We start from the raw sequence: 25,456 nt of genomic DNA, 5'->3' as shown, positions 1-25,456 counted from the left end.
AAACTGGGAACATATGTGAACACATGTGTTGCCATTTTGGAAGACAAAGGTGTTGATAGCACACTCATCATGAAGGTGTAGAACGAAAGGGCTACACTTGGCCACAGAGAATGCTGAAATTAGCATTATAAGAAAAATGCCACCAAAACATCACAGAACCACCTCTGGACTGAACTACACCTTCCACACAGTGCAGGTTAAAATGTCTCTGTGGGGCATTGGTGGACTTGATGCCTTGTACCATTTGAAAACAGACAAACATAGTTGGAGGGTCCCTGGCTGCCTGATATCAGCTCTATCCCATTTACAGTGCACCAAAGTGACTAGAGTGCTCTTTTAAGGGGATAACTAATGAGGCAGCCACTGAGTTCAGTGCTTACATTTATTCTTTGTATTTACAGGTTGAGAAGGCTCTGATGTTTTTCAAAACTAATAAGCTAGTTGTTATAGAACACAGAGAACTGCCACACTACAGCAGAGTAAAATTGTGGAAAAGCAATTTCTAATACCATTGCCAAAGAGTGATCAGGAATCATAATTCCAAAGATCTAGCTTTTTCCATCTAAAATATCATCCAGCTATCAATTATGCCAAGAAGTTGATGTCAAAAGGTAACGTGTCAAATTCTGTATTACAAAACACAGGCACAGAGGTGATTAAAATCAGTGAAACAGTACATCTTTCTGCATGTGACAAAATTCAAGCATTTATCAAATATCAAGGAATGTTGTTGTTGTTGTTGTTGTGGTCTTCAGTCCTGAGACTGGTTTGATGCAGCTCTCCATGCTACTCTATCCTGTGCAAGTACCTACTGCAATCTACATCCTTCTGAATCTGCTTAGTGTATTCATCTCTTGGTCTCCCTCTACGATTTTTACCCTCCACGCTGCCCTCCAATACTAAATTGGTGATCGCTTGATGCCTCAGAACATGTCCTACCAACCGATCCCGTCTTCTGGTCAAGTTGTGCCACAAACTTCTCTTCTCCCCAATCCTATTCAATACTTCCTCATTAGTTATGTGATCTACCCATCTAATCTTCAGCATTCTTCTGTAGCACCACATTTCGATTGCTTCTATTCTCTTCTTGTCCAAACTATTTATCGTCCATGTTTCACTTCCATACATGGCTACACTCCATACAAATACTTTCAGAAATGACTTCCTGACACTTAAATCAATACTCGATGTTAACAAATTTCTCTTCTTCAGAAAAGCTTTCCTTGCCATTGCCAGTCTACATTTTATATCCTCTCTACTTCGACCATCATCAGTTATTTTGCTCCCCAAATAGCAAAACTCCTTTACTACTTTAAGTGTCTCATTTCCTAATCTAATTCCCTCAGCATCACCCGACTTAATTCGACTACATTCCATTATCCTCGTTTTGCTTTTGTTGATGTTCATCTTCTATCCTTCTTTCAAGACACTGTCCATTCCATTCAACTGCTCTTCCAAGTCCTTTGCTGTCTCTGACAGAATTACAATGTCATCGGCGAACCTCAAAGTTTTTATTTCTTCTCCATGGATTTTAATACCAACTCCGAATTTTTCTTTTGTTTCCTTTACTGCTTGCTCAATATACAGATTGAACAACATCGGGGAGAGGCTACAACCCTGTCTTACTCCCTTCCCAACCACTGCTTCCCTTTCATGTCCCTCGACTCTTATAACTGCCATCTGGTTTCTGTACAAATTGTAAATAGCCTTTCGCTCCCTGTATTTTACCCCTGCCACCTTTAGAATTTGAAAGAGAGTATTCCAGTCAACATTGTCAAAAGCTTTCTCTAAGTCTACAAATGCTAGAAACGTAGGTTTGCCTTTCCTTAATCTTTCTTCTAAGATAAGTCGTAAGGTCAGTATTGCCTCACGTGTTCCAGTGTTTCTATGGAATCCAAACTGATCTCCCTGAGGCTGACTTCTACTAGTTTTTCCATTCGTCTGTAAAGAATTCGTGTTAGTATTTTGCAGCTGTGACTTATTAAACTGATAGTTCGGTAATTTTCACATCTGTCAACACCTGCTTTCTTTGGGATTGGAATTATTATATTCTTCTTGAAGTCTGAGGGTATTTCGCCTGTCTCATACATCTTTGTCACCAGATGGTAGAATTTTGTCAGGACTGGCTCTCCCAAGGCCGTCAGTAGTTCCAATGGAATGTTGTCTACTCCGGGGGCCTTGTTTCGACTCAGGTCTTTCAGTGCTCTGTCAAACTCTTCACGCAGTATCATATCTCCCATTTCATCTTCATCTACATCCTCTTCCATTTCCATAATATTGTCCTCAAGCACATCGCCCTTGTATAGACCCTCTATATACTCCTTCCACCTTTCTGCTTTCCCTTCTTTGCTTAGAACTGGGTTTCCATCTGAGCTCTTGATGTTCATACAAGTGGTTCTCTTATCTCCAAAGGTCTCTTTAATTTTCCTGTAGGCAGTATCTATCTTACCCCTAGTGAGATAAGCCTCTACATCCTTGCGTTTGTCCTCTAGCCATCCCTGCTTAGCCATTTTGCACTTCCTGTCGATCTCATTTTTGAGACGTTTGCATTCCTTTTTGCCTGCTTCATTCACTGCATTTTTATATTTTCTCCTTTCATCAATTAAATTCAATATTTCTTCTGTTACCCAAGGATTTCTACTAGCCCTCATCTTTTTACCCACTTGATCCTCTGCTGCCTTCACTACTTCATCCCTCAAAGCTACCCATTCTTCTTCTACTGTATTTCTTTCCCCCATTCCTGTCAATTGCTCCCTTATGCTCTCCCTGAAAGTCTGTACAACCTCTGGTTCTTTCAGTTTATCCAGGTCCCATCTCCTTAAATTCCCACCCTTTTGCAGTTTCTTCAGTTTTAATCTACAGGTCATAACCAATAGATTGTGGTCAGAGTCCACATCTGCCCCTGGAAATGTCTTACAATTTAAATCTGGTTCCTAAATCTCTGTCTTACCATTATATAATCTATCTGATACCTTTTAGTATCTCCAGGGTTCTTCCATGTATACAACCTTCTTTCATGATTCTTAAACCAAGAGTTAGCTATGATTGTTGTGCTCTGTGCAAAATTCTACCAGGCGGCTTCCTCTTTCATTTTTTAGCCCCAATCCATATTCACCGACTACGTTTCCTTCTCTCCATTTTCCTACACTCGAATTCCAGTCACCCATGACTATTAAATTTTCGTCTCCCTTCCTTCTCAAGAAAGGTCATAAAAATTTCATTCACTATGTTCATTATTATCATATCATTATGATAAAGTGGAATTTTGCCTACATTTGCACAATGTAACAATTTATAAATAAATGTGTAGCAAGTTTCTGATTAAAACACCAGCCACCACAGTGTGCAATGAACCTTCAGCTCAATGCAGGTTAGGTGTATAATTAACTTCTGAATATTAATTACTTATACTAACAGTGCAGTCGTAGTGGTTTTCATGTCATGATGGTTTATGTCCTTAAGTGCATACAAATACTGGTACTTGGTCATGAAACTGTTTTATGGGTGATGCTAAGGTCTCTCCAACAGTCAGCTGAAAGTATGATGGGTAACAGCTGTATCAGCATTTCCTCCATTATGCAACCAAAATACAATTAATCATATTTATTTGAGTAGTAATTTGTGTGCGCAGTCATGTAATGAAGTGTACTGTGGTAAAAAGTTTTACTGAGCAACTAGTGCACATGACTGTTAGCGTTCCCAAGTCTGATGCCACACGGTTTCCTGCTATTGCATTTATGGCTATGGCTACATATTGACTGTTTACGCGAGTGTCTTGTATAAGTATTTATGTAATACAAAAACTACTCAAGTGTCTAGGTCACTTTATGCAAGATGCTAAGAAAATTGAAACATTAATTTCCCTCTAGTATCACACTATCATCTTGTGAGAAAAAACAAAAATTTAAAGAGCAATCATGAATTTTCTTAAAGACAGTGTTTAACTGCGTATGCAGCTAAGCATTTGGGAAACTTCTGTACCAACCCATGGGCTGTCAGGCAATAGTGCAATGTTTGCATATTGCTTAATCTTTACCTTACGTAAGACTTCTTATAAACCAGAAGATTATGTTACAAAACAATGTCAGAATAAATTAGTGTAAAAATCACATCAGAATGAATAACCTGAAAGAACAGCATTCACTGCCTGTTATCGTGAAATGTTGTTATGACCTGTTATCAGCTACTATATATTTTGTATGTCCTTACACAACTGTTTAACAGATCTGTCTGGTATTTATGAGAGCGATTCAGAAACTAGCCTCTGGTTTGCTGCAAATAAAAATTTTGCATGGAAAAAAATTACATATATCTTGAAACTACAGTTTTTGCTGTTTTTCAATATTGTCACCATTTAAATTTAAGCATTTGCCTTAGCATATTACCAGGTTACATATTCCTTCTTCATAAAATTCTGCCTCCTGAGCACAATGCCAATCTTTTACAGCATTTTGAAGTTCATCATCATCACCAAAGTGCTGTGATGCAAGCCACTTCTCCATGTGAGTGAAGAGATGAAAATCACTTGGCATCAAGTCTGGGCTGTATGGGGGAAGATCCAAAATGTCTCTATTGAACTGGATCAAAATCTCTAGACTTTATCCGACACTGTGAGAATGAACCTTGCAAAAACATAACACCAGATGTCAACATACTGTGATGTTAATTTGAATGGGTCGCTTAAAAAAGTTTCTTCAAAGCTTCGTGGTAGACATAAGAAGTGATTGTCATTCCACACTCCATAAATGCACCAGCAAAACTCCCACAGCACCCCAAAAAACTGTAGCCGTAACCTTCCTCAATGAAAATGGTTGGCTTTCTTTTGCTTGCGCGGAGAACTGGTATGGCCCCAGAGATCGACTGCTGTTTCATTTCAGCCTTTATGTTTGCCAACCAAATTGTGTCACCAGTCACAATTCTCTCCAAAAAACCTCCTCCTTCCGCATCATAAAGTGAAGGGAACTCTGAGGCAGAGCCTATTCGTTTGGATTTTTGGACCTCTGTGAGAAATTTTGTTACCCATCTAGCACAGAACTTTTGGTAGCCTAAATTATCAATGACAATCTAGTACAAAACAGTAGGAGAAAATTTGTGGAATTGTCCAGAAGTTCAGAGATGGTGAATCTTCAGTTTTCATGAATTGCCACATCAATTTTCTTCACAAGACAGTTACTCACAACAAAATACCTACCACTCCTCTCTTCATCATGGGCCATATACAGCGCACAACTGATGATGAATGTCTGCTGCTGAAATATACTTCACCGAAAGAAATCTTGTTACAGCTTTCACTTCACATTTACAGGATTTTTTATTAGAGCACCCATGTTTTGAGGTTGTTGTTGTTATTGTGGTCTTAAGTCCTGAGACTAGTTTGATGCAGCTCTCCATGCTACTCTATCCTGTGCAAGCTTCTTCATCTCCCAGTACCTACTGCAACCTACATTCTTATGAATCTGCTTAGTGTATTCATCTCTTGGGCTCCCTCTACGATTTTTACCCTCCACGCTGCCCTCCAATACTAAATTGGTGATCCCTTGATGCCTCAGAACATGTCCTACCCACTGATCCCTTCTTCTGGTCAAGTTGTGCCACAAACTCCTTTCCTCCCCAATTCTGTTCAATACTTCCTCATTAGTTATGTGATCTACCCATCTAATCTTCAGCATTCTTCTGTAGCACCACATTTCGAAAGCTTCTATTCTCTTCTTGTCCAAACTATTTATCGTGCATGTTCCACTTCCATATGTGGCTACACTCCGTACAAATACTTTCAGAAATGACTTCCTGACACTTAAATCTATACTCGATGTTAACAAATTTCTTTTCTTCAGAAATGCTTTCCTTGCCATTGGCAGTCTACATTTTATATCCTCTCTACTTTGACCATCATCAGTTATTTTGCTCCCCAAATAGCAAAACTCCTTTACTACTTTAAGTGTCTCATTTCCTAATCTAATTCCCTCACCATCACCCGACTTAATTCGACTACATTCCATTATCCTTGTTTTGCTTTTGTTGATGTTCATCTTATATCCTCCTTTCAAGACACTGTCCATTCTGTTCAGCTGCTCTTCCAGGTCCTTTGCTGCCTCTGACAGAATTACAATATCATCGGCAAACCTCAAAGTTTTTATTTCTTCCCCATAGATTTTAATAGCTACTCCGAATTTTCCTTTTGTTTCCTTTACTGCTTGCTCAATATACAGATTGAATAACATCGGGGAGAGGCTACAACCCTGTCTCACTCCCTTCCCAACCACTGCTTCCCTTTCATCCCCAGACTCTTATAACTGCTATCTGGTTTCTGTACAAATTGTATATAGCGTTCTCCTCTTTGTATATGATACCTGCCACCTTCAGAATTAGAAAGAGAGTATTCCAGTCAACATTGTCAAAAGATTTCTCTAAGTCTACAAATGCTAGAAACATAGGTTTGTCTTTCCTTAATATATTTTCTAAGATAAGTCATACGATCAGTATTGCGTCACGTGCTCCAATATTTCTATGGAATCCAAACTGATCTTCTCCAAGGTCGGCTTCTACCAGTTTTTCTATTTGTCTGTAAAGAATTCGCATTAGTATTTTACAGCCGTGACTTATTAAACTGATAGTTCGGTAATGTTCACATCTGTCAGCACCTGCTTTCTTTGGCATAGGAATTATTATATTCTTCTTGAAGTCTGAGGGTATTTCGCCTGTTTCATACATCTTGCTCACCAGATGGTAGAGTTTTGTCAGGACTGGCTCTCCCAAGGCTGTCAGTAGTTCTGCATTCTGGGTTTTCATCTGCGCTCTTGATATTCATACAAGTGGTTCTCTTTTCTCCAAAGGTCTCGTTAATTTTCCTGTAGGCAGTATCTAATTTACCCCTAGTGAGATAAGCTTCTACATCCTTGCATTTGTCCTTTAGCCATCCCTGCTTAGCCAATTTGCACTTCCTGTCGATCTCATTTTTGAGAAGTTTGTATTCCTTTTTGTCTGCTTCATTTACTGTGTTTTGAGGTTATAACAAGCGAATGCATGAGAATACTAACAAAGAGATAGAGGGGCTGGCCAGTACTTACCTCAGCTCAGTACAGCCGATAGATACACAAAAAACAGAACCGAAAATTTATGTTCCTAGCTTTCGGAACAAATGTTCCTTCATCAGGGAGGAGAGAGGGGAAAGAAAGGGAAGAAGGGAAAGTGGATTCAGTTACTCACAACCCAGGTTATGAAGCAACAGGGAAAGGAAAACAAGGAGGGTAGCAAGGATGGAGGCATGGTTGTCAGAGGGAAGCCAAAGATATTCTACTGTAAGTACTGTGCCAGCTCCAAACCAATACAGAAGTAAAGAGGTATATAGTATAAAGATAAAGATAAACACAACTATTTAGGATGAAATGATGCGTGAATGGCTAAAGAGGAAAGGGAAAGAGGAGAAGACTGAAGAGTAAATGGGAGTGAGGTTGTTTAACGTAGGTTCAGTCCAGGGGGATGGCGGGATGAAAGGATGTGTTGGAGTGCATGTTCCCATCTCTGCAGTTCAGAGGGACTGGTGTTGGGTGGGAGAAGCCAAATGGCACATACGGTGTAGCAGGTTCCTAGGTCCCTAGAATTATGCTGGAGGGCATGCTCCGCTACTGGGTATTGGACATCTCCTAGGCGGACAGTTCGTCTGTGTCCGTTCATGCGCTCAGCCAGTTGTTGTCATACCGATGTAAAAGGCTGTGCAGTCAGGCATGTCAGCTGATAAATGACATGTGTAGTTTTACACGTGGCCCTGCCTTGAATTGCGTATGTTTTACCAGTAGCGGGGCTGGAGTAGGTGGTTGTGGGGGGATGCATGGGGCAGGTTTTGCAGCGGGGTCGGTTACAGGGGTAGGAACCGCTGGGTAGAGAAGGTAGTCTGGGAATATTGTAGGGTTTAACAAGAATGTTACGGAGGTTGGGGGGCCGACGAAAGGCAACTCTGGGTGGTGTGGGGAGAATTTTGTCAAGGGATGATCTCATTTCAGGGGTTGACTTGAGAAAGTCATATCCCTGGGGGAGTAATTTGTTGATGTATTCGAGGCCAGAATAATATTGGGTGACAAGGGGGATGCTTCTGTATGGTCTGGGGGTAGGAACATTGTTGTTGGACGGGGAGGAATGTATTGCTCGGGAGATCTGTTTGTGGACAAGGTCTACAGGATAGTTGCGGGAGAGGAAAGCACTGGTTAGGTTATTGGTGTAATTGTTGAGGGATTCGTCACTGGAGCAGATACGTTTGCCACGAATACCTAGGCTGCAGGGAAGGGAGTGTTTGATGTGGAATGGATGGCAGCTATCAAAGTGAAGGTACTGTTGTTTGTTTGTGGGTTTGATATGGACAGAGGTGTGGATGTGAGCTTCAACAAGATGAAGGTCAACATCCAGGAAGGTGGCTTGGGTTTTGGAGAAGGACCAGGTGAAATTCAGATTCGAAAAGGAGTTGAGGTTATGGAGGAAATTAGGGAGTGTTTCTTCACCATGAGTCCAGACCACAAAGATGTCATCTATAAACCTCTACCAGGCCAGGGGAAGCAGCTGTTGGGTCTTCAGTAAAGCCTCCTCCATGCGGCCCATGAAGAGGTTGGCATAGGACGGAGCCATCCTGGTTCCCACGGCCGTTCCCCTGATTTGTTTGTAGGTCTGGCCTTCAAAAGTGAAGTAATTATGGGTGAGGATGAAGTTGGTAAGTGTGATAAGGAACGAGGTTTTTGGAAGATCTTCGGGTGGGTGTTGGGAGAGGTAGTGGTCAAGGGCAGAGAGGCCATGGGTATGTGGGATGTTTGTGTAAAGGGATGTAGCATCTATGGTGACAAGAAAGGTTTCAGGTGGGAGAGGGGTGGGAATGGATTTGAGGCATTCTAGGAAGTGGTTTGTGTCTTTGATGTAGGATGGGAGTCTGTGGGTGATAGGTTGGAGGTGTTGGTCTACCAGAGCTGAGATACGTTCTGTTGGGGCTTTGAAGCCTGCCACAATGGGACGGCCAGGATGGTTCTCTTTGTGGATTTTGGGTAATAGGTAGAAGGTAGGGGTATGTGGCTCAGGTGGAGTGAGTAAGTCTATGGAAGCCGTTGTGACGCCTTGTGAGGGACCTTGGATTTTTAGGATTTTCTGCAGCTCAGTCCGGATGGAGGGAATGGGATCCTGGGTAACAGCTTTGTAGGTTGAACCTTCAATCCTTAGCCCTTACCCAACTTGTCCTGCATCTCTACACTACTTCATGTAACCACCACTCCGAACAGCTCCTATCTCTCTTCAAAGTCCTCCACCTCTCAAACCCTTGCTTGGAGAACACACTCAGGAACATCATCCTAGAAGCCAGCTGCAAACTCGAGTTCCATGCCACACACCACCTGAAAAAACTATCCACAGTGCTAGTGCAACACCTAGGAAGTGGGGTCCCTCTCCCTATCCCTCACAAACACAGATCCTTCAACAAACCCCCCTCATAGCCAACAAACCTAGCCTAGCCACCCTACTCAATCTCCCCATCCCAGCACATACCCCACACAGACCAAATCTCAACTATAACCACAGTCAAATGCCATGTATCACCAGTCCCAATTCAGTTCTAAACCTCTCATCCAGATCCCTCTCTCCTCCAGAGACATCTGTTCTATCAAAAGGCTTAACCTTTAGCCCCATGCCTAAATTCAACCACACTGCCCTGGTTAAAGATCTCCTCTCATACACCCAGAACCTCAACTGGAAATATCACTTCACTACCCAAACACAGCCCCCAAATTCTAGACCCAGCGGTGAACCCTGTCTAGAACAGTTCCGACCACCTTCTCAAAGGGATCCTCCTCCCCTCCCCCAAAACCATCCCTTGCAGACATTTCAGGAATTCCTCACATCCAGTGTTGCCTCCCAGACATTCTTCTACATCTACATCTACATTTATACTCCGCAAGCCACCCAATGGTGTGTGGCGGAGGGCACTTTACGTGCCACTGTCATTACCTCCCTTTCCTGTTCCAGTCGCATATGGTTCGCAGGAAGAACGACTGTCTGAATGCCTCCGTGCGCGCTCTAATCTCTCTAATTTTACATTCGTGATCTCCTTGGGAGGTATAAGTAGGGGGAAGCAATATATTCGATACCTCATCCAGAAACGCACCCTCTCGAAACCTGGCGAGCAAGCTACACCGCAATGCTGAGCGCCTCTCTTGCAGAGTCTGCCACTTGAGTTTGTTAAACATCTCCGTAACACTATCACGGTTACCAAATAACCCTGTGACGAAACGCGCCGCTCTTCTTTGGATCTTCTCTATCTCCTCCGTCAACCCGATCTGGTACGGATCCCACACTGATGAGCAATACTCCAGTATAGGTCGAACAAGTGTTTTGTAAGCCACCTCCTTTGTTGATGTTGTTCTTGAAGAACATCCCAACAACACCCAACATCACCCCAGCTGAATCCCGTGCCATTAAGGAGCTGAAAACAGACCGCTCTATTGCCATCCTCCCGGCAGATAAAGGCTCCACAACTGTGGTACTTGACCGTGTGGAGTATGTAGCAGAAGGACTGCGTCAACTCTTCGACACCTCAACCTACAAAGCTGTTACCCAGGATCCCATTCCCTCCATCCAGACTGAGCTGCAGAAAATCCTAAAAATCCAAGGTCCCTCACAAGGCATCACAACGGCTTCCATAGACTTACTCACTCCACCTGAGCCACATACCCCTACCTTCTACCTATTACCCAAAATCCACAAAGAGAACCATCCTGGCCGTCCCATTGTGGCAGGCTTCAAAGCCCCAACAGAACGTATCTCAGCTCTGGTAGACCAACACCTCCAACCTATCACCCACAGACTCCCATCCTACATCAAAGACACAAACCACTTCCTAGAACGCCTCAAATCCATTCCCACTCCTCTCCCACCTGAAACCTTTCTTGTCACCATAGATGCTACATCCCTTTACACAAACATCCCCTTGAGCACTACCTCTCCCAACACCCACCCGAAGATTTTCCAAAAACCTCGTTCCTTATCACACTTACCAACTTCATCCTCACCCATAATTACTTCACTTTTGAAGGCCAGACCTACAAACAAATCAGGGGAACGGCCGTGGGAACCAGGATGGCTCTGTCCTATGCCAACCTCTTCATGGGCCACATGGAGGAGGCTTTACTGAAGACCCAACAGCTGCTTCCCCTGGCCTGGTAGAGGTTTATAGATGACATCTTTGTGGTCTGGACTCATGGTGAAGAAACACTCCCTAATTTCCTCCATAACCTTAACTCCTTTTCAAATCTGAATTTCACCTGGTCCTTCTCCAAAACCCAAGCCACCTTCCTGGATGTTGACCTTCATCTTGTTGAAGCTCACATCCACACCTCTGTCCATATCAAACCCACAAACAAACAACAGTACCTTCACTTTGATAGCTGCCATCCATTCCACATCAAACACTCCCTTCCCTGCAGCCTAGGTATTCGTGGCAAACGTATCTGCTCCAGTGACGAATCCCTCAACAATTACACCAATAACCTAACCAGTGCTTTCCTCTCCCGCAACTATCCTGTAGACCTTGTCCACAAACAGATCTCCCGAGCAATACATTCCTCCCCGTCCAACAACAATGTTCCTACCCCCAGACCATACAGAAGCATCCCCCTTGTCACCCAATATTATTCTGGCCTCGAATACATCAACAAATTACTCCCCCAGGGATATGACTTTCTCAAGTCAACCCCTGAAATGAGATCATCCCTTGACAAAATTCTCCCCACACCACCCAGAGTTGCCTTTCGTCGGCCCCCCAACCTCCGTAACATTCTTGTTAAACCCTACAATATTCCCAGACTACCTTCTCTACCCAGCGGTTCCTACCCCTGTAACCGACCCCGCTGCAAAACCTGCCCCATGCATCCCCCCACAACCACCTACTCCAGCCCCGCTACTGGTAAAACATACGCAATTCAAGGCAGGGCCACGTGTAAAACTACACATGTCATTTATCAGCTGACATGCCTGACTGCACAGCCTTTTACATCGGTATGACAACAACTGGCTGAGCGCATGAACGGACACAGACGAACTGTCCGCCTAGGAGATGTCCAATACCCAGTAGCGGAGCATGCCCTCCAGCATAATTCTAGGGACCTAGGAACCTGCTACACCGTATGTGCCATTTGGCTTCTCCCACCCAACACCAGTCCCTCTGAACTGCAGAGATGGGAACATGCACTCCAACACATCCTTTCATCCCGCCATCCCCCTGGACTGAACCTACGTTAAACAACCTCACTCCCATTTACTCTTCAGTCTTCTCCTCTTTCCCTTTCCTCTTTAGCCATTCACGCATCATTTCATCCTAAATAGTTGTGTTTATCTTTATCTTTATACTATATACCTCTTTACTTCTGTATTGGTTTGGAGCTGGCACAGTACTTACAGTAGAATATCTTTGGCTTCCCTCTGACAACCATGCCTCCATCCTTGCTACCCTCCTTGTTTTCCTTTCCCTGTTGCTTCATAACCTGGGTTGTGAGTAACTGAATCCACTTTCCCCTCTCTCCTCCCTGATGAAGGAACATTTGTTCCGAAAGCTAGGAACATAAATTTTCGGTTCTGTTTTTTGTGTATCTATCGGCTGTACTGAGCTGAGGTAAGTACTGGCCAGCCCCTCTATCTATTTGTTAGTATTTGTTTCACATCTTTATATGAGATTTTCCATTAATAATTTTGAATGCATGAGAATGGTGTTTATAATTTCATAGCTGGTTGTTTTCTGAATCATAGAACAGACCGATGTGACAAGGTGGCATTCTGCACACAAATACTATTGCCATGCTAGAATGGTGGCTACTTTCTGAACCGCTGTTGTACATGAAAAAAGACACCCCACACTGGACTGATTGTGTGTGTGTGTGTGTGTGTGTGTGTGTGTGTGTGTGTGTGTGTGTGGCGCGGGTGACAGCATGTGTGCGCACACGGTTGGGGGGGTGTCTGTTATTTACCTTAGAAAAACACAAGTATAATTATCTCCAGGTACTTACATAACTGGGAAGACTCTTGGAAATACAACAGAAGCTTCTGCCAAGTACTGGTACAATATACGGGTCTCATTTTCATCTGTGGTATATTTGACCAAAGTGGCTAATACTGTTAGGACCAGAGCCTGTGTGGAGAAATCAGTGAGTACCTCTGGGTCCAACAGAATATTGTTTTCATTGGAAACAGATACCCGTGCACTGCGATTCTGGAGAGAACATAAAAAATGGAACTATATTTATTATAAAATGGTACAACATGTACATATTAATGCAAGTACAGCCCTAAAATCATGCTAGTATTACTGATAACATAGCTTACAAAACAAGAATTTCTGTATTGTGCATCATCTTATGATAGGAACATAAAGTGCATTGTACGACATGCGTCACATGCAACTTTCAACTAAAGATGGTAACATTCATACAAATGAATGACATACAGAAAATAATACACACACAATTCAGTACAAATTCTATGCAAACTACAAACATTATATGCCACTTCTGAAGTCAGAACAGATCAAATCCAAGGAGGCCTTGGAATTCTGTAAGTTTTTCAGCCACTCCTGATACAGTTCAGTTTACCACTCAAGAAAAATACACAACTAGTTTGTTTCATCTATTATTTTTGCAGTGGAAGAGAGGCACTAAATATCTGTAATAAACAAAATTTGATTACTGGACGAACAATGTGCATAGCATTGAAAAATATCGTGCTAGTTCAGAATGGATTGCATTTAGCAACATTCATATTAACTTAAACCAAACGAGGTGGCTCAGTGGTTAGACACTGGACTCGCATTCGGGAGGACGACGGTTCAATCCCGCGTCCAGCCATCCTGATTGAGGTTTTCCGTGATTTCCCTTAATCGCTCCAGGCAAATGCCGGGATGGTTCCTTTCAAAGAGCACGGCCGACTTCCTTCCCCGTCCTTCCCTAATCCGATGAGACCGATGACCTCGCTGTCTGGTCTCCTTCCCCAAACCAACCAACCAACCATATTAACTTAAATTAAATGTTTAAAATTTTATGAAGTATTGCTGCACTGAACAGTGTTGGACCAAACCTCAGATAAGAAGAGCCACTTTTTATGGGATCACTCTTCTAAGTGAGCCACTCAAATACAATACAGACTAACCTACACCCACTGACAACTCTGTTTCTTTTCTGATTGCCAACTAAGGATAGGGTCCCTAGCAAAGGAAATATTATAGAGAATGATGACCACAGGTCCACTGTTCTCACTGAAGTGAAATATTCTCCCTTGGTGGAAACCTGTGTGCTAGACTGTGACTTGAATCTGGACACCTGCCTTACACTTGAACCATACAAGTACACTTCTCAAGTACATTTCATAAAACAATTCAGAGTTACAACTCACTAATCTCACTTCCTCATCCATTGCTATTAATTCATTCCTGCAACAAAGAGGAACCAAAAGGCAAGACAGACAAGAGGGATATACAGGAAAATGAATTACACAACCAGCACACTTGCATACTTTGGCCATCATTCCAACTCATTTTAATGATTTGCACTGGGAGATTCAAATAGGGGACTATTTTACCTTCAGAGTATTTTATCTAAGAGGATGCCTTTACCATACAGTAGAGCTGCATGCTCTCAGGAAAAATTGTGCTTTCAGCCATTCACAGTAACAGCATAGCAAGGCCTTGTTGGCCAGACTGTTGCCCCTGCAACTACTGAAAAGGCTGCTGTCCCTCTTCAAGAAGCACACATTTGTCTGGGCTCTCACAGATAGCCCATTGCCATGGCTGAACCTGTGGTATGGTCATGTGTTTCATTAAGGCACGCGAGGCACCGTACCATGGCAAGGAGTATGGTTCACAGAGGAGGTACATCTGCTACAACTAAAAATTAATATTTGATGACTGCTACACTTATTGCCACATTATAAAATGAAGAAACACTAATGGAAAGAATATTATTCTCAGAGGGTCAAATTTTGACATTTGTTTGTTTCTTTCTTTACATCACGATCTTCAAATGTAATGTATCCTTCTGAGTAAACAAGTTACAGCGGTGCATGTTAATACACTCTACCAGTGAAATAGAGACGAAGATTTGCAAATACCTAGCATCTTCTAAAAATAATATTGAAAAAAAAGGTATTTTTCGAGTATTTAACTGCTAGTAGCTGAAACTTGTGAAAAGATCAGCGTGTAAAAAAGTAGAGTGGTAATGATATGTGTAGTTTGTCCACAATAAGAACATTCTTTGCACTGGTGCTGCTGGTAGAATAGAAAATCAGCATAAGTAGGATGACATGTGCTGGCAATCACTTGTTTCTGGTTGCTGCTGCAGTTAGCTAAGAAACATGATGTGTGTGGCAGGCCAGCAATAGCCACTATGGCTTCTTTTCTGTGTACCAGATTAGTTTGCAATTTTTAAAACAAGTGAAGAGTGTGTCCTTGCTCCTCCACAGGACTTGTCTACATCAACATTAACCTCTAAAATGGAGAAAAGAAGTCCATTAGTTCTGCTGTCATAGAAGTGCAAAATACAGGTAATGATACCAGAACTGTATGAAAAAGTTGGTGCTGCTTCCCACTGTACAATTCCTCTTGCTGTGCGAGGTGCAGTGGCCACTGTGTGGAGTGCCTTTTTCTTGTAGACACAGCAACAGTAGAGTTTGTTAAAGAAGATCACTGACAATTCCAATGGGGATGGTGGGGCTGCATCATACTTCTACCTCAGCCAGTCACATAACTTGATTTTGTATACATCTCTATGGCAACCCTTCAGTGGTGTTGCTTCTATGAAGATGACTATTGTTCTCATCTGCAGCCATCTGCACTTCACACTTAAAAGCTGGCAACATTGCTGCCACTCCTCAGGTATATTCTTTTGCCAACTCTATTATAGAATGGGCATTTCATATGTCTAATAATCTCTGGTATCAAGAATTGAACTCACTATCTGGACTTCAAACTCAACATAGCCCATTGCCTTCCAGCAGCAAACAACAACACATGAGTGAGAATATGGAAGTTGAATATTCAAAGCAGAGCTGAAGCCACTCAGCGTGTTTGATGTAATCGACATTATCAACAGGTATTTATAACCAATCAGTGATTACTCCTTGTAATCAATATAATCATGGGAAAGAAAGCAGAATAAGGTAATTTTACACACTGTATTGTTGCATTCAATACAGTAACAAGTAAAGTGGTGCAAAGACAATGAGGTTGAGGCTATAATAAACGGCTAAAGATTGTTACAGATGAGGTGTACAGAAATGTTCTGAAAAAAAAAAAAAAGGTTATGTGTTTTACAGTCATAAAATAAGAATTGCAAATGAATGAAAGGAGAGACAGCATTAAGAAGACAGATAAAGACTAGAGGAATACAATAAAGACATCTGAATTGGTTGTTGGTACATATGAATTATCAACTTGAGAAAAACTGAATTTAGTGAGGGTACTGGTAACAACGGAGTCACAAAAATGGAGAAAAGTTACGAATGAATGATTAAACTGTACTGGTTTTATTGAAACAAAGAACCACAGAACAAAAAATAGCAAGCCAAATAAAAATGAATATCTTGTAAATTTCATCCTCGATGCATCTTTTTATCAAAAATATTAATTTTAGGACGTCAATAGAACATATCTTAGGCACTGACATTGTTATATGCAGATATGAAAGAAATTTGTTGCCATCTGTCAGTAAATGTGAATGGCTCCACTTACAAAAAACTATTGTAAAATATTTATATTTAGAGCTACATAAAACTTTTATTTATTTATCAAATTGCTTTCTTGTCACAGATTTCTGATTGCATATCAGCGGCAGCAAGTCTTGCGACTCAGTGAAGAGAAACTACAAGAAACCTCTAGTATCAGTACATTTTTTTTTATACGATCTACCTGATGTGTTGCCTGTAGTTGAAGAAAAGCTTCTACTTGCACAGTACACAAGTCTTAGTGGTGTACTCACTGACTCACTGGATGATAGAAGATCACATAATTTTATTTATTTTGGAACCCATAAGATCCTGTAATGCAGGAACCACCACTTTTTCATGAAGGAAGAACAGTGATCAGTTGCGAACAATCTGAATCACTGTTATTCTTTCCTGAAATTGCATAATGTAACCTTTATGAAAGTGATGATTAGAAGTTGAGGTAATGGTAATATGCTTGCTGCAGTTATTGAAAGCTAGTTCACTAAATATAAGTGGCCATTCCTATGACTCCAGGTAAACATCACTCACAGACTGTGAATTGTGACAAAACTAATTTTGTGTGCCACTTAACGTGTCAAGTTCCTTTTGCAAACCAATGTAAACGGCAAAACCAACTGCCACTACTCTGGTGTCATAGTGCAACATCTTTGTCAGTAGCACTCCTCACATAACCACAAACGGCTTGCTATGGTTGTGGGGTTTCTAAAGTTTAAATTGACAAAGTTTTTTACTTTCAGTCTTGTTTCTAAGTGGAATACCCATTAATTATCGCATCTGGCAGAGAGATACATTTTTCTAACACATGAAACCTAAAAAAAAAAAAGTGCATAAATATAAAATGAAGTGGTGGGGTCAATAGTTATATGAAATATTGAAATTAAAATTCTTGTTGGCCCCAGAATCCATTAGTCCATTTAGTAATACAAGTGGTATATTGAGTGATGTCTGTAATTGGACTGATAACCTATATCTACATCCATACGCTGCAAACCCCTGCAAAATGCATGCCAGAGGGTACGTCCCATTGTGACAGTTATTAGGGTTTCTTCTCGTTCCATTCATGTATAGAGTGCAGGAAGAATGATTGTTTGAATGCCTCTATGTGTGCTGTAATTATTCTTACCTTGTCCTCACGATCCCTATGAGAGCGATCAGTAGAGGTTGTAGTATATTCCTAGAGTCGTCATTCAAAGCCGGTTCCTGAAGCTTTGTTAGCAGACTTTCTTGGGATACTTTACGTCTATCTTCAAGAGTCAGCTAGTTCAGTCTCTTCAGCATCACTGTTAACACTCACCCTCAGGTCAAACAAACCTGTGGCCATTCATGCTGCCCTTCTCTGTGTAAATTCAATATCCCCTGTTAGTCCTATTTGGTATGAGTCCCACACACTTGAGAAATATTCTAGAATGGTTTGCATGAGTGATCTGTAAGCAATCTCCTTTGTAGATTGATTGCACTTCTCCTGTAGTCTACCAATAAACCAATGTCTGTCACATGCTTTACCTACAACTGAGTCTATGTGATCATTCCATTACATATTCCTGCAAAATGTGACACCCAGGTATTTGTATGAGTTGGTCAATTCCAACTGTGGCTCACTGATATTACAGTCGTAGGATACTATGTTTTTTGTTTAGTGATGTTTTTTCGTTTTGTGAAGTGCACAAGTTTACATTTCTGAGCATTGAAAGCAAGTTGGCAATATTTGCACCATCTTGAAATCTTATCAAGATCTGACTGAATATTTATGCAGCTTCTTTTAGACAATACTTCATCATCTGCAAAAAGTCTGAGGTTACTATTAATATTGTCTGCAAGGTCATTAATATACAGCATGAACAGTACGGGTCCCAACACACTTCCCTGGGGCACACGCAAAGTCGGAAGTCGAGAAATACAACTACCTGACTGCCTTGATACAAGCCTAAGTTGGGTTTCATAGGATCGATGTTTTTGAAATCCATGCTAGTTGGCATGGAGGCTATCATTCTGTTCAAGACACATCATTACGTTTCAGCCCAGAATGTGTTCTAAGATTGTACAAAAAATGAAAGTCAAAGACATTGAACAGTAGTTTTGGGGATCATTTCTATTATCCTTCTCGTATAGGCGGGTGTGACGTGCACTTTCTTCCAATTGCTGGGCACAGTTTTTTGTTTGAGGGATCTATCACAGATTATATTTAGAGGAGGGGCTAACTCGACCACAAATTCAATACAGAATCTGACAGGGACTACATTTGACCCTGGAGCTTTAGTGCAGTTTTAACAGTTTCAGCTGTTTCTCAACACCACTGACACTAATACTGATTTCACTTATATTTTCAGTGGTACGGTACGAGGATTAAATTGGGGTAATTCTCCTGTTTTTCCTCTGTGAAGGAACATCTGAAAACAGAGTTAAGCATTTCAGCTTTTGCTTTGCTAACCTCAGTTTCAGTTCCTGTCTCATTTTCTAAGGACTGGACACTAACTTTGGCACCACTAAAAGTCTTTACATATAACCAGAATTTCTTTGGGTTTTGTGGAATATCATTTGGCAGTATTTTGCTATGGTAGTCACTGAAGACTTCACACATTGCCAAACACGTTTCACTGAGCATATCTCTATCCATAATCCTAAGCTTTGTTTTACACCTCTGCCTCTTTAGAAGTTTCTTTACAGTGACTGTATACCATGGAGGGTCCCTCTCATTACAAACTGTTCTACTGGGTACATAACTGTCCAGCACATGGTCAACTACTATTTTAAACTTGAGCCACAGTTCCTCTATAGGCTCCTGTCCTGTGCTGATAGTTTGAAGTTGCACAATGAGATAAGGCATTGCTGTTTTTTTATCTAGTTTACTGAACATGTATATCTTTCTGCTTATTACAGCTGTCCTCTGTACTTTGGTAACAATTGCTCACACAATTTCTTCATGATCACTGATACCAGTTTCGAAGTGCACATTGACCATTAGACCCAATATATTTCCATCATGAGTGGGGTTCTAGGTAGTTTTCAGAGAAGGTATTTAGTAGTATTCCACAGGATGTCTTATCACGCCCACTACTAACAAAACCTCTTGAGAGATAGACCATGGGATATTGTCCCTGACAGTCATCAAAAAACACAAGATAAAAGTTAAGTTGCTTGTGGTAAATGTGAGAGAAATGCTACTGTTTCTGCTTGGAAAAATCCATTACTTAGCAACAGAGACATAGCTAACAGGAATGATTCTAATGCAAGTATGATGGTACTACTATAGTTCTTTACACACAAACACAACACAATCTACAATTGATATCACGTAGAAACAATCATACAATATTGACTGAACTGCTGGACAGTATTTGACAAGTTTCATGTCATAAATGTGTTAAGTCGATGGCCAGAGTATTTCTGGGATGTTGTACTGCTGTATTCACATTATTAGGTATGAACCAGATGTCAGAACACGGCCTACTCATCTTAATATACCCATCTTTTTTGCCTACTCATCTTAACATACCCATCTTTCTCATTTCCAGTAAATTGACAGCAATCATTAAAAACTTGGTTTCAGATAAAGCACAGAGTTTGAAGGACTTTTTAGCAGGCAACTCCTTCTACGATATAGATGAGTATCTTGACAGGGACTGTTAGACCAGATTAAGTAAAAATGTCTGTTGGATTTCAGTTTTGACAGCACTTGGTCACAAGTCAAAATTAGGTATCTTAGTGTATGATAAATTTATTGAAAGTGTATAACTATGTTTCATTCTGACATTGTATTAATTCTGTAAATATTAGCAGTTCCATTCACATATCTTGACAATCTCAAAATGATTAGGGAAGTGAGTATTATATTCAGATGTCCTATGTTTTTTATGTTGTACTTTCTAATATGTTCCACACTCATGAGAGCCATTTCGTTTTCGGGTCTGTGGAATGAAAACTGAATCTAATGAAATCTTAACAAGAACTTAAGTGGCTGTCGAACTTAATGTTACCATATGACAACTGGACACAAAATAATAACCAAACAACACATTCCACAATCTCTGTTTCACCTGTTGGCAAATTCCAGTGATGCAAATTACTTGAACCAATTACTCTGGAATTCAGAGCAATTATTGTACTGTGGCTGTGTTACTTTGGCCACAGACATGGTTATATGCTTATCTCAAGCACCAAACACTACAGTGCAAAGGGCTATCAGTCTTAACATATAAATGTAAAACTATTATACTGGTCAGGAAAAACAATATCCTACTACAGGCATTACAGATAAAATTCCAAAAAAGAATCTTCCAAAAGCATGTTCAGACAAAGTTAAAAACTAATCTATCTACATTCAACTAGAGTTGGAATCTGGTATTTCCACTGGTTTTAGTGTCAGTAACGGCAAAACATTTTCCTCGTACATGTATTTAGAATTCAAGAGCATTATACTCTGCTCATAACTTCCCCCTAATCCTTGCTACAACTTACTAATAGCCATTTTTACATCCCCAGATTTTACATTTTCCTGTTGTAAGCCATGTTTCCACAATTAATTGTTTTCCTGCCATTAAAAAACTCATATAGATAACATTTTCCACATTTTGTGCTTTTGAGCCACTACTACAAGCTTTGACACTTATTTTCAAACTGATTTATATGCAAAAAACATCACGTTCCCACTCACACACAACCTGTAGGACAATACACTGTACAAAACTGCATTTTTAAGATTTTACTTCATTTTTTTATATTTTTGTGCACAATTTCCATTTGTGACAAAATGGCTTATTCTTTTAATGTTGGCAAGAATGAAAATGCTCTTGTCCCTAGGAAAAAAAGGCAATAATGCAGTTGAAAATAAATTATTGGTTCATCTGCTTATTGTTGTCATTGCATCACTTACGGATGTTAACTTGTACCATAAATGCATCTTAAAAGAAAAAAAAAATAAATATTTTACTTCGCTACTGTACCAAATATAATGTCCATTTGTGAAATATTGATATTTGTGTGTTGACTTTTTGTATTTGTTTTTGAAAGTAGAGGAAAATAGAGTGCCTGCTACAATTGTTTCAGCAAATGCAGAAAGGTTTCTAAATACGTGTTGTCGGATAACAGATGTCCCCACACTTATGAAGACATACTGAACATATATAACTCTTTGCTTATTTTAGTTGCCCTTTGTAGTTTGGTAATCATTGGTGCCACAACCGCACCAAGATCACTGATATCAGTTTCGACATGGACATCTTCAAAGAGGTCAGGTCTGTTTGTTTTACCATTGGATACAATATATTTCCATCATGAGTGGGGTTCTGAGCTATCTGTATGCTGACTTTCATACACCATAATACCTCTAAAACAGTTATACAATTTTCTACAACTTCAAAGAATGAGATTTCTTAAAGAAAATTTTAAATTAATTGTTAATTTTGTAAAAACAGTTCCAACCTCCTACAGTTTTTCATTACTGTAGTTCATTTCATAACACACTTTACTTAAATTGTTTTTATGTTATTTTATGGATATTTTCAGGTCACTTTACTGACAATTTTTGCAGTAATTAGGTCATAAAAATCTGGGTTCGGTGGTCACAGGTCCTTTTTCATGTTCGTAAAGAAAATAAATTCTCACCAGGGGCTGCTGCTCCAACTGATTCTCCCCCACCCCCCTCCCTCCCAATCATGTTTGTTGATGAGTGAGTGCTTTTGATACTTGGTGGGTGGTCCCCTTCGCTCCTAAATTATTTACAACTGAAAGATTGGATATTATTTCGCCACATGAGTATAAATAGCAGGCAGTTGCTATCAGCACCTAACAGTCTACTTGTTCACCAGACAGACGGTATACCAAATTTCGGTGCTTGCTGTACCTTTCTCAGATGACTAGTTCCATTGCTCAGTATTATGCAGAAGAACAAAACTGTTAATCTGGTTGGACATTCAAAAATATATTTTCTCCTTTGATAAAATTTTGTACACTTTTTTGAATTTTTATTTAGTCAGATATAGGCAATTTGAATAATGATGCTATGACATTTTACTCCTTGGAATGTCGTTCAACTGTAATTTTTTAGTCATTCAACTGCTGCCAATGGTGGATGATTGTTTGTATCTTGCTCTAACAATATTTAGTTTCCCTTGTAGATTTTTATGGCTGAACTAGATGCCCCATGTTACATAATTACTTATTACCTTGAAATTTATTAGATGTGTGCTATCTCCTTACCTCATCTGATAAAATTTTAGTGTGTCTTGCACAGTATAGAGTTTTAAAGTTCATTAGTTAAAAGAAATAAATAAAATCAGCCTGAGACAGAGTGGGAACCTGTTACACAAAATGCAGATAATGACGGGAAAAAAAAAAAAAAAAAAAAAAAAAAAAAAAAAAAAAAAAAAAAAAAAAAAACAAATTCTCGGGTGAACTGCCAAATAGTCAAAAATGTAATGGACATCTTTTATGTAATGAATAATCATTCTGCAGAACAAATAACACAGACGAAATTATAGCTCTACAAGGCACACAATTAATGTCAATATACTCCAAGCAAATGATACTGCTTTGGTTATGAAAACTATGAAATAATTTGAAGGTGACTTTACAACTTTGAAACTACCCAGGTCCTGAAAAATCAAAGGTTTAGTTCTTTAGTTTATAAGAGCAGTAGTTAATGCAAAAATGAGAGTGGAAATTTGAAATGCCAGATTATCCTTTTCTCATAGGAAGCTGCGTTACAGTGATCCACGGTAGCTGTTGACAACATGGGCTCCAAATTGCATAGTTCAAAAGCTAGGAGCACTTGTTAATATTGCCTGTTGTGAAACACACCTCTTCTACTGAGTAAGTGTTTATAGCTTTTTAAGGTATGCATTTTAGAGCCCCTCTTTACTGAACAATTTTGTCTTGTTTTAGTCCACACTATATCATCCCAAAATATGGAAAGAAAAAAATTTGCAGTAGAAGAGATGTGTTTCGTAGTACTGAAGATATGCATTTTTGAGGCCCTCTTTCTCTCATTTTGATCTATACCACCACCTCTGGAAGTTTGTTGGTGGAGTTCTGGTTCACCCTGTATATGAAGCACATGTGAACAAACAAGGCACATCACACAAAATTATAGAATTGGCAAACTAGAAATCTTAGATCACATACAATTTTATGTAGGTATCCATCTCTTTGTTTGACAATAAACATTTTTGGCATGCTTTTGCTAACTGTGACACTTCAAGGATTGTTTGTTTGAAATTAGTAAGGACTGCTTTCTTCAGCATTACATTCATAACAGAAGCACTCAGTAAATTTTTGGATTAAAGTTCTTGGCATGCAACCCTAGATATCAAGATCCATGCAACAGTACCTTACCTCATGAAACCATGAATTACACAGAGCATAGATACTGAGCTCCAATCATGCATGTCTTCTGAATATCAGCATAATAATATATTTGCACATGCATAGTTCTTTCCTTTACTCGATGGCAAGTGACAGATGTTATTCCGGTGGAGCTGAATTTCGCCTCTCTTGTCATCATTCCTTGACTTTACAGACTTCACCAAATATCAGCAAAACTATTTGACATTTCAGTCACATTTTCATATGGAGAAAGATGGTTTTGCATGTCATTCTGTATGTGAAAGTTTCAAGTGGAAAAAGAAACCACAGTGGTGTTTACACATTAAAACTGAATTGCAATACCGATCCTCACCGTGGAGTGATAACAATTCGCCATGTAGATCCATGTATAGAGTGGTCAATAGAGATAAGATGTAACATATAGCTAAGCTTTTGGATGGCAGTGACATCTACGTCTCCATGGCTATACTGTCCTGGCCAACTACATTTTACCAGCTCTGCAGCTCCACTACGGAGAGGGTTTTGGTGATCATGCCCACAGAAAGGAATGTGCAAAAGTTATAGCATAGTTGGTACATAATATGACTGTGTTCACAAGTGGTCTTGCCTTTGACCGTGGAGTGATAACAATTCGCCATGTAGATCCATGTATAGAGTGGTCAATAGAGATAAGATGTAACATATAGCTAAGCTTTTGGATGGCAGTGACATCTACGTCTCCATGGCTATACTGTCCTGGCCAACTACATTTTACCAGCTCTCAGCTCCACTACGGAGAGGGTTTTGGTGATCATGCCCACAGAAAGGAATGTGCAAAAGTTATAGCGTAGTTGGTACATAATATGACTGTGTTCACAAGTGGTCTTGCCTTTGACGGTATAGGGTATATGTGTGAAGGGACTGTAATAGGATGTGTTGGGTGAGAGCAAAGCACACGTCTTGCAGCTGGGTGTTTCGCATCCTTATGCCACATCCACTCCCAACCTCTTCATCATAAGAGTCAAAACTTTGTGGAGGCACTGTCACAGGGATAAGCAATCATTCGTATAAAAGCTCTGCTGCAACTTTTGCACAGCTTTCACATGTAGGCATGAGCATCAACCAGCTGTCACCCAAATGACGGCCACTGCAAAGCTGTGGCCAAGAGCAATATTGAACATCCAATGGTGGAAAATACTGCTGACTATGAAATGACCGACTTCAATGGATCTTCATTATTCCTGTCAACTGTAATTTCCCTCACCCCAACCAGCTTCTCTGAATTATATAGATTTTTTTTTTTAAATTTTATTTTTGACAACATGTCCTTCGTCTTTCAATCCCTATGGCCTCAAACTCTGCTAGCCATTGTCCCAAACATACCTCCACCACTGTCCCTGTAGCACCATGTCACTCATCCTACACT

General features: G+C 40.2%; 1 protein-coding gene across 3 annotated transcripts in view; it reads right to left on the bottom strand.

Annotated features, from left to right (window-relative positions):
* Positions 1-25,456, bottom strand: part of LOC124795984 (neurofibromin) — a 489,110-nt gene that overhangs the window by 36,044 nt on the left and 427,610 nt on the right. For all 3 annotated transcript variants that reach the window (XM_047260068.1, XM_047260083.1, XM_047260076.1), the window contains one exon: positions 13,026-13,228. In XM_047260068.1, the coding sequence (XP_047116024.1) occupies positions 13,026-13,228 (203 nt within the window). The remainder of the gene's footprint in view (positions 1-13,025; positions 13,229-25,456) is intronic.

The sequence above is a fragment of the Schistocerca piceifrons genome, chromosome 1, assembly GCF_021461385.2.
Source record: "Schistocerca piceifrons isolate TAMUIC-IGC-003096 chromosome 1, iqSchPice1.1, whole genome shotgun sequence".
Classification (NCBI taxonomy): domain Eukaryota; kingdom Metazoa; phylum Arthropoda; class Insecta; order Orthoptera; family Acrididae; genus Schistocerca; species Schistocerca piceifrons.
The sequence above is the reverse complement of the archived record's forward strand: the minus strand, read 5'-3'. Positions and strand labels throughout refer to the sequence as shown.